Source organism: Chiloscyllium plagiosum, chromosome 25 (genome assembly GCF_004010195.1).
Source record: "Chiloscyllium plagiosum isolate BGI_BamShark_2017 chromosome 25, ASM401019v2, whole genome shotgun sequence".
NCBI lineage: Eukaryota > Metazoa > Chordata > Chondrichthyes > Orectolobiformes > Hemiscylliidae > Chiloscyllium > Chiloscyllium plagiosum.
The window spans coordinates 9643346-9654371 of NC_057734.1; the positions used below are offsets into that span (position 1 = coordinate 9643346).

The 11026-nt window shown below is 43.6% G+C and overlaps 1 protein-coding gene across 2 annotated transcripts in view; it reads right to left on the reverse strand.

Annotated features, from left to right (window-relative positions):
* Positions 1-6328: 6328 nt before the first annotated feature.
* Positions 6329-11026, reverse strand: part of slc7a4 (solute carrier family 7 member 4) — a 25238-nt gene continuing 20540 nt past the window's right edge. For both annotated transcript variants that reach the window (XM_043715466.1, XM_043715465.1), the window contains exons 4-5: positions 10335-10443; positions 6329-7409 (exon numbers count right to left, since the gene is read on the reverse strand). In XM_043715466.1, the coding sequence (XP_043571401.1) occupies positions 7216-7409; positions 10335-10443 (303 nt within the window). In that variant the 3' untranslated portion in view covers positions 6329-7215. The remainder of the gene's footprint in view (positions 7410-10334; positions 10444-11026) is intronic.

The following is an 11026-nucleotide window of genomic DNA, read 5'->3' on the forward strand; positions in this document are numbered from 1 at the left end:
TGGCACCTCCACATCGTGGCTTTTCGGACAGAGTGTAGAGCCCCAACTACAACCAGTGAACACCAGGGGAGTGGGTTTTGTGCCTGTCACCTTTGTCCACTCCTGTTGCAGTTTTACCAGCCTCAGGGGACACAGCAGGCAATTTACTTGCCTGGAGGCATTTGATGCTCTTCAACGGCCAATTCATGGGCTCTTACTGGCATCCACCCATTGCCACTGGGATTTTATCAGTGGTGGGGCTGTGGGCATCAGTACTATGTGTTTAGCCCATTAGGAAAAAGAACCTGGTGGGTTGGGGATCTGGCAAGTTGGGGCAAGCCATTCAGACCCATTTGCCCCTGACTAATGCACCTAACACTATGGGCAATTTAGCACGGCCAATTCACCTAACCGGCGCATCTTTGGACTGTGGGAGGAAGGGCTTGTGCCCGAAACGTCGATTCTCCTGCTCCTCGGATGCTGCCTGGCCTGCTGTGTTTTTCCAGCACCACATTTTTCAACTGTGGGAGGAAACCGGAGGACCCGGAGGAAACCCACACAGACACGGGGAGAACGTGCAAACTCCACACAGACAGTCGCCCGAGTCCTAGAATTGAACCCAGGTCCCTAATGTTGTGAGGCAGCAGTGCTAACTATTGAGCCACCATGCCACCCTCAGAAAGAAAAATAGTAAGTGAGTCATGAATACAACTGAGTGACTTGCAAAGTCATTCTGAGTTCAGTTAAGAGTCAACCAGACTGCTGTGCATCTGGCGTAATGTATTGGCCGTGCTGGGGTCAGATTAGCACATTCTCTTCCCAAAAAGACACCATCACAGAATTGTTACAGTACAGAAAGAGGCCATTCGGACCATCGTGCCTGCTCCAATTCTATTCAATAGCGCCAATCTTCTGCCTTTTCCCCTATCTCCACACACTATTTCTATCCAAACAATCCTCCACACCCTCTTGAATGCATCGGTTGAACTTATCTCTCCTTTAGTTATGTGGATTTTTATGACATTCACTACGTCTAGTCCATATTTACTTTAAATCTAATTAGAAATTAATTAAATTCCCAAGTTGCTGTGCTGAGATTTGAACTCATAACAAAGTGGTTGAGATGTATGGAATGCTTGTAACATAGTCACTATGCTGCCATAGGATTTAGCAGAAAGGCTTATGAATAAAGGAAACTATGCATCCGAGTCTTGAAATCCCCCATCCTAGGGAAAAGACACCTAGCATTAAACCTATCTGTACCCGTGGATGATCAGCTATAATATTGTTGAGGTATGGAATAGGCTCGAAGGGCAGAATGGCCTCGTCCTCTTCTATATTTTCTACGAAAAATGGCACAACTTGATGTGGTGACTTCCATCTGGATTTTGAGGCCCCACGATTTGTAGTAACCATAGCAATGGTCAGTGTGCCATTTTGGGCGGCATAGTGACTCAGTGGTTAGTACTGCTACCGCACAGCGTCAGGGACCCGGGTTCAATTCCCATCTCGGGCAACTACACATTCTCCCTTTGTCTGCGTGGGTTCCCTCCGGGTGCTCTGGTTTCCTCCCACAATCCAAAGATGTGCAGGTCAGGTGAATTGGCCATGGTCAAGGGTAAATGTATGGGTCTGGGTGGGTTACTCTTCGGAGGGTCGGTGTGGACTTGTTGGGCCGGAGGGCCTGTTTCAACACTGTAGAGCATCTAATCGAATCTTCCCTGTCTCTGTCTGTGGTCCATTTTCCCAGAGTCAGGATGGGAAGTGCATGGGCCACCTGGCCACACAAATGATAGAAAACTGATTGAGATCAGAAAGGCCGCATTAGATCTGGGAAAGGAGACTGAGTGGGAGTTTCCAGTCAGAGATTTCCCAGTCAGCCTCTAAGGCCCCACAGGTAATGGGAGCTAGGTTAGCTTACTGGAGGTAGCATCCCGATGTCACCGGAGAGGGGAGCACAGACTTAACTCCCACAATCCTGGCTAGGTAGAGCACCAACTGCAGTCTGGCCTGTAGAAGGATCCTCTGTCTCATCCTCCACTGTGGTATTGTGAAGGGACACTTATTATTTCGACTCTTAAAAACTTGGACAAAAGATGCCTCATTTTCCTTACTTTCCTGTTGGGGCTCCTTGTCATTGCTTTCAAGCTTCTCACTGGCCACACAACCTCGAGATCCCAACCATTGTCCTTTATTGACTGACTGTTCCCCACACAGAGGAGCATTCTAATCCTGACTTGTTCCTTACAACAGGGCACAACAGAGGAGCCACAGGGAAAAATCCCAGCCCTTCCCTGTGCCTGATACCTTCCTATCATTTCCGTTGTGTATCCAATGGTGTATGGAGAGTCCAAGTTTTGGAATTGGGAGGGATAGTAACTTAGAAACTGGAGAGAGAATTGTGTCTGTTTGAATTACATTTTGTGTTGAGGTGTCTGATTTTGCGCTTGAACAGTTTTTTAATGCTTCCTTCTTGTGTCAATGCTTGCAAACAGTTAAAGGCCAACAGCTAATGAATTATATTACAAGCTCTGTAGAAAACACAAAGCTGGGTGGGAGGGTTGTATATCAGTTGCTGAAAGTAAGCATGCAGGCGCAGCAGGTGATGAAGAAGGGGAGACATTTTGAGTATAGGAGCAGACATGTCTTTCTGAAACTATACAGAGCCCTGATTAGATCACACCTGGAGTACTGGGTGCAGTATTGGTCTCCTTACCTGAGGAAGGATGTTCTGGTTATGGAAGGAGTGAAAAAAATGGCCTACCAAACTAATTCCAGGGAATGGCAGGACTGATGTGTAAACAGAGATGTGGATTGATTAGGACTATATTTGTTGGGAGTTTAGAAGTTAAGAGACATCTTGTGGAATCGATAAAATTCTAATAGGACTAGGCACGACAAACATAGGAAGGATGTTTTCAATAACTGGGGAGTCCAGGAGCAGACCACTTAGGACTGAGATGAGGGGAAATTTCTTCACCCAGAGAGTGATGAGCCTGTAGAATTGTTTGCCACAGCAAGTGGTTGAAGCCAAAAACTGTTTTCAAGAAGGAGTTAGATATAGTTCTTAAGGTTAAAGGGATATGGGGAGAAAGCGAGAAAAGGGGACTGAGTTGGATATCATTTAAATGGTAAGAGAAGCTCAAACGGCCTTCTTATGGTCATATTTTCTTTGTTTCTTTACAGACATATGAACCAGGAACAGCAGTAGGCCATTCAGCCCCTCCATGTTTCAATGAGATCATGGCCAATTTGGTTGTGGCCTTAACTCTACTTTCCCGTGTATCCCCATAATACCTGACTTTGTCGTCAATTGATATATTCAATGTCCCAGCCTTTGCTGGTTGCTGGGAAGAAAATCTAAAACAGTAACGATCCTTTGAGAGAGGAAATTCCTCCTCACCACATCCTTAAATGGAAGACCTTTTCGTTTGAAACTGTTCCGCCAGATCTAGGTGTTCCACGTGGGGAAGCACGCTCCTGACATCTTCCCAGTTAAGCCCTCTCACAGCGTTATGTGTTTCAGTCCAAACACTTCTCATAAATTCTCAACTCCAATGAGTTGTTCAATCTTTCCTCATCCCTTCATCCCAAAAGTGAGCCTAGTGAACCACCTCCAATTCATGTATATCCCTCCTGAATGAGGATGACCAAAATGATAGACAGTACTCTAGAAGCAGTCTCACTAATGTCCTGTGAGGTTGTAGCAGGACATAGTAGAGTTAACTAACCCTTTCGCATTTGTACTCTGAAGGGAAAACTTCCATTTATTTAATGCCTTGTCACAATGTTCTGAAAATGCCCACAACCAGCAAATTTCATTTGGTGCAGTCATTTTATGCATATGGCCAATTGCTGCAAAGCAGACAACAACAGGTAAATGTCAAGCCTACTGCAAATATGTGACAGACAGCAACAGTAACACAAGCAACCAACATCAATGTTGGAAAAGGGAGAAACCTAAGGTTTCTACAAGGGTACTTGCCATTTTCTGCCCTAACTCCAGGAGAAATCAATGGAAATCCCATGGAGTAAAGGCCTTGACAACTGAGAACAGGGATTCCCTTTCAATTTGGCCGCTGTGTGACAAGTGGACTGAGCACCCACAGAATCGTCCCAGATTGATCTTATTGAAAGCACCTTGTACAGCTGCAGAATAACCTCCCTGTTTTTAAACTCCATCCCTCCAGCAATGAAGGACAATAATCCATTTGCCTTATTAATTCCTGCTGCATCTGTAAACTAATTTTTTTTGTGATTCATGCACAAGAACAGTCAGGTCCCTCTGCAGTTCTATCAGCCTTGCTAACTCCACTGAGCATCTCCTGACATTCCAGGCAGCAAGCCAGATAAAGTGTGGCTATTATTAACAGGATCAATCAGTGAGGGAAGGTCAAATGCTGTTAGCAATGGAAACTATTTCAGTTGCCTTCCATTTCAATGAATGTGGAAGAGGTACCTGCAAGACGTGATATTTTCACGCGAGTACTCCAACCATAGACCAGCTGAGGGTCATTGCTTCTAACTCACTTACATGCAGGATTTGGGCCACATTGAGAGATTTACTATTTTGCGTGTGACCAACACGGATCTGGCTAGTTATGGGCAGCTGGTTTGCTGCGGGAGTTGCTGCCATTTAAAGGGGAGCCTGTCTTTTAAAGCTGCATCCTTTGGGAGTAGTGGTAAGTTCAATGTCCAAGTCATCAAATAAGGCAAAACATGAGGAGACTAATTAGACTGGACAACGGGAACCCAGTTCCACTGGCTGGAAGTTCAGTAGCCAGAGGATAAAGGTAGAAACACACAACATTGGAGCAATTAGTAGGCCATTCAGCTCTTCGAGCCTGCTCCACCATTCAACCTAGTTACGGATGATCATAGAGTCATAGAAAGGTACAGCGCAGAAACAGACCCTTTGGTCCAACTCATCCATGCTGACCAGATAACCTAAATTAATCTACTCCTATTTGCCAGCATTTGGTCCATATTCCTCTAAACCTTCCTCATCATGTACACATCCTTTTAAATGCTGAAATTGTACCAGCCTCCACTAAGTCCTCTGGCAAATTGTTCCAGACATGCATCACCCTCTGTGTGAAGAAGTTATCCACTAAGTCCTCTTTATATCTTTCTCCTGTCACCTTAAACCTATGCCTTCTATTTTTGGTCTCCCCTACACTGGGAAAAAGATCTTGGCTATTCACCCTATCCATGCCCCTCATGATTTTACAAACCTAATCAGGTCATCCCTCAGCCTCCAACCCTCCAGGGAAAATAGCCCCAGACTATTCAGTCTTTCCCCATACCGCAAACCCTCCAACCCTGGCAACATCCATGTAACCTTTTTCTGCACCCTTTCAAGTTTAACAACATCGCTCCTATAGCAGGGAGATCAGAATTGAATGCAGAATTACAAAAGTGCCCTAACCAATGTCCTGTACAAGTTGACCTGGTTACCCTGTTGGAGAAATTAACCTCCTTTCTCATCTGCCAAGCAGGCTGGCTACCTGGGAGTTGGCAAATTGAAACCCATAATTGGTTGCTTAAAGCTGTTAATTGGAGATCAACTGCCTAAGTGGGGAGAGTATCTCTCTGGGTCAACCTGCCAGGTTATTTCCCCTTCTTACCATCTCCTTTCCCACCTCCAGAGAGGGAATTATGAATCTACCAATCATGGATGTCCCATGTTATTGCTCATAATAGGTTGCTAGAGCGTCTGAGAGAAGAATTGAAGTAATTGGTTAATGGTGAAGCATTCTTTAGATTGGCTCCAAATTGGCATCAGTGAAAGGTTTTCTTTTTCATCGTGACCTGAGAAACTGGAGCCAGTCACAAAAACAGACGAGAATTTTCTTCTAAGTTACAAATATATTTAAAATCCAACACGCATTAGACACAAAGCTTTGGAAAGATGAACAGACATAGACTGTTGGCTCTACTCCCAGTAAGTCAGGATATGCTGCTTTATAAGGGGAGGAACACCATATAAAGCAAAACATAATATGGCTGTTCTGCTACTATGCAATTGTGTGTTCCTTTAACACCTCAAAGGCCAATTGCTGTTAAGTAAACCCTGGGTGAGCTTGAGTAAAGATGAATTAAGAGGCTGCTGGAAATGTGTGGTTCCAACTGTCTTTACTGTTGCACATTATTAAATGTTGAAGTACCATGATTTAAGTGTGTTAGAGAGGTGCGAAATTGTACAAGGTAGCTGATTGAATCCTGTGACAATGAATGAGAACTAATGTAACGCAGGAGTAGAAGAGTGAAGGAAGGGGAGAGGGTGTGAAGGGGGTGGTGGAAGTGGGAGGGGGCAGTGGAAATGGGATAGAAGGGCGAAGGGAGGAGGGTTAGGAAGAGAGATGGAGTGCAAAAGGAGAGGGGAAAGTGAAAAAGCAAGAGAAAGGGTGGAGGTGGGGAGGGGTGAGGAAGTAGATCAGATTAAAACAGCAACAACCAGTACATTACCTGATTGTGGGAGGAGGAGGAGCTGGGAAAATATAATGAGGGAACAGTGCAATGAAAATAATTCCACATAATATCAACATTGTAATTGTGTATAGGTCATTAATGAGCTGAGTTTGCCCATTGGATCATAGTGAAGAGCAATCAAGACAGGAATGTTTCCTGGACCACATCATTAAATAAAGCACTTGAAATCTCTGAACTTACACAGGTTCATGTGACAGGTGTTTGATAATTTTAGTACAGTATACACTCCCCAGCAAACTGAAACTTTTCTGAATATTTCTTACAGAGAGTAATATGCATGTGTCACCCTTCAATATACAGCTATGGGGACAGGGACGTTGTTAGAAAGTGTTTTCCTTTTACTTTTTCCCTCTTTCCCTTACTCAACCAGATAATCAGATGAAGAAAAGAAACATTTGCACAACTGAATAAAATAAGACCAAAAAAATGTATAGCGGATACAGGATTTAGATTCTACAATGACCCCTTCTGTAGGCATGTATAATGACATTCCTCACTGGAGGTGTTTTATCTCATCTACTTCAGAAGGGTTCATGCCACACTCCACTTTCATTAGGTAAAGAAGCTAAGGTCAGCAAAGGTTGGAAAAGCTCATGGGTGAAACAAGAAAGGTGCCGCACGTGACCTCCTGCAACCTGGTGAAAATACTGTGGTGCAGCTCTGTCCAACTTTACCTGGAATAACACCAAAGCTTAGAAGAGTGGGAGGGTTCCTCTAGCGAAGGACAACTGGCCAAGTCTGCTACTATCTACTCGCTCCTTCTCCGGTCACTTCCGCCATGCCCGTGGTGTGCTGGGTGTCTGGCTGCACGGTTTGGACTGTTTCCACCAAGCTGCCGCTAGGAAGGACAACATACCGGGCAACAACATTCCGTGGTTTTGGCTCCTTCAGATTCTCCTTACTGTGCCAGATCCCATAACCAAAATAGATGAGAAAACCTTACAAAATAAGAAAGCACATTAGGAGCCTCCAGTTCTACCCACAACAGTCATACTCAATGACATTTTACATTTACAGAGTATATTTCATTTAGTACAATGTCCACCCTCCCCCTCCAATCCTTCCACAGGAGAGATCAGGTAATATCAGATCCTGACTTCCATGAGGAGATATTAGGACAGCATGGAAGATTTGTCCAGTGTTGTTGGACAGTTTCCCTCTTAGATTACCAGCATGTGAAATCATTTGTACAAGAGCAATTCCATTGACATAAGTTTAAACCTCTCTCAGTTTACACTTGACTGGCTTGGCTGAATATTTAGATATCGAAGAGTATGGTGCTGGAAAAGCACAGCCAGTCAGGAAGCATCTGAGGAGCAGGAAAATTGATGTTTCGTGCATAAGCTCTGACTGTCCTGCTGCTCGGATACTGCCAGCTTTTCCAGAACCACACTCTTTGACTCTGATCTCCAGCCCTCACTTTCTCCTGAATGTTCTAATTAACCTGCTCAGGGATGTAATTATACACCTCTGGAACAGGTGGCACTTGAACCCAGGCCTTCTGGCTCCGATGTATGGACCGTACCTCTGTACCACACAAGCCCTCTGTCTGAATATTGATAACTCCTCCATAATAGGAATCACATTTTTCCTATCCCTCTTTTTATCATCTTTCAGCCACCAGCCCCACTCTTACCCTACCCCTCATGTTCTTGAGAAAATGGTAAGCTGAATGTAACAAATATAAAGCCACTGTCCACGCATGAGCCATGCAAGTTGGCTGTTGTTAGACAATTTGCCCAGACATAGGCTCATCCAGGCTAAACATGGACACTTCCCTTGCCCACCTTCACTGGAGATTAATGATAGGAGTCAACATTCAGCCCAACAACACTGTGGCAAATTGTGATTCCTTGGCTAGTATCTAGTGCTGAGCATTCATCCACAGTGTGATGTTAAAAAGTTGTCCTCAGGCATTTGGCAGTGTTAGTTACTATGGTTCCGCAAGTCACTTTTTATTCCCCCATGCTCATTGCTGTAAGCAGTGGGGTTTTTAATCAGAGTCTTTGCGGTTAATGTGTCTCCGATGCAGAAGTGGAAAGAACCTGGAATAAGGGATGAAGGAGCAGCAGGTCCTGGCAAGCAAAAGGATCATCTCACCTAATCCTGTGAACTGGGACCATTGAACAGCATTCCCACCAGCCATTACACCAATGTTATTTGTCTGCCTGCCTCTGTCCGCATGTGTATGTAATGGGGGAGGGTTTTGTTTATAAGGGGGTTATAGTTCTAACATTAGAGGAATATCTCGACAATTAGTAGTTGCTTGCCTTTGGTTAGAATCTGTAGCTGTGTAATAAATGGTAATTCTTGCAAAGTACAAAAATCTGGTCCATGTTTTCTGTTAACCACCATTTTAAAAGAGAGGTAACTTGGAGAAGTTTGAATCCGTTGAAAATTTTTTAACTTTGTAATAATTCTAGAAATAGTAGAGCTTGATAGCCGGCATGTTACCCCAGTGAGATGTGACACTACAAGAAGGAGTCCATTTGGTCCATTATATCAATGCTGGCTCCTTAAAATTAGCTAGGAGAAAGTGAGCACTGCAGATGCTGGAGATCAGAGTCGAAGAATGTGATGCTGGAAAAGCACAGCAGGTCAGGCAGCATCCGAGGAGCAGCAAAGTCAACATTTCGAGCATAAGCTCTTCATCATTTCTGATGAAGAGCTTATACTCCATACATCGACTCTCCTGCTCCTCGGATGCTGCCTGACTGGCTCTCTAAAATAGCTGGCAATTAGACTTTTTCATCTGATTTTTCCACATAACCTCCAATTTATTTTAAGTATGTATCCTTTTTGCAAGTTCTTACTATGTATTTTTCTACCATCCTTTCAGGCAATATTTTCCAGATCACAACAAATAGGGGCAAAGGTTGTGGGTGAAATGGCAAAATGGCAAAATTAATGGTGCTCTACTCTACAAAGTATTCAGAATAAATTAAATGAATGAACAGCACAAATAGGGGTATGATCTTACAGCCATTTTGGAGATATGGTTACAAGGAGGTCAAAGTTGGCATGTCAAAAGAGTCAACGCACATGGATGACTTTGATTTTCCAAATCTACATGAAGATTAAATTCGCAAATGTAGTGGTTGCAAAGAATTATTGAGTATCTTCAGGACCATTTCCTGATCCAGCTACTACTTTGGATCTGGTGTTCTGTAATGCAACAGATTTGATAAATTATTTCTGAGTAAGAGATCCCCCTAGGGAACAGTGGCCATGGCATGGCAGAACTTAGCGTTCAGTTGGAGAGTGAGAAACATGGGTTGAAAACAAGACTTGGTAATTAAACATGGATAAGGGCTGAGTTGGCTGGGTGGAATGGGAAAGAAGTTCAGTAGAAAAACAAACAGTTGAACAATGGCAGAAATTTAACATAGCTTATGGAACAAGCTGCCAGCGGAACTGGTGAAGGCAGGTACAATCACAACATTTAAAAGGCATCTGGATTGGTATGTGAATAGGAAGGGTTTAGAGAGATATGGGCCAAATGCTGGCAAATGTAACTAGGTCAGATTGTAATGTCTGTTAAGTGCAGATTAGTTGAACAGTAGGGTCTATTCCCGTGCTGTATGACTGTATGACTCTATAACTGGCAGAATCAAGGAATTTTAGATAATTTTGCATGCCTACGGGTGGCAAACGCATGTTTTTCCACTGGTTGTTTCATCGTTATTTCTAAAGGATTACTAGTAACTTTATAATTCATTACTGGAACAGACAGTTGAACAGGAGATACGGAAACCATACATCAGATTCCCTAATTAATGACCTGCCATATCATGACAACACTCCACCTGTGGAACCCAGCTAAGTAAATGAGCAATTAATGTTTAAAAGTAAAATTGTCTTACCTATAACTATCCAAACAGAGAATCGCACCCAAGTCAATAAACTGAGCTTTAACATCAGGTATACATTCAGTAAGATACTGATTCCAGGAATCAAGGGCACCAATGGAACCTACAAAATGAAAAGTCATAAAAATCTCATTAGTGGTACAACTCATCATAATTTTATTACAAACTACTGGATTATCTCTTAATGTAAAGAGCTGGATGGCTGGTTTGTGATTCAGAGTAACGGCCATAGAACATAGAACATTACAGCGCAGTACAGGCACTTCAGCCCTCGATGTTGCGCCGACCTGTCATCCCAATCTGAAGCCCATCTAACCTACACTATTCCATGTACGTCCATATGCTTGTCCAATGACGACTTAAATGTACTTAAAGTTGGCGAATCTGGTACCGTTGCAGGCAAAGCATTCCATACCCTTACTACTCTCTGAATAAAGAAACTACCTCTGACATCTGTCCTATATCTATTACCCCTCAATTTAAAGCTATGTCCCCTCATGCTCGCCATCACCATTCTTGGAAAAAGGCTCTCCCGGTCCACCCTATTTAACCCTCTGATTATCTTATATGTCTCTATTAAGTCACCTCTCAACCTTCTTCTCTCTAACGAAAACAGCCTCAAGTCCCTCAGCCTTTCCTCGTAAGACCTTCCCTCCATACCAGGCAACATCCTAGTAAATCTCCTC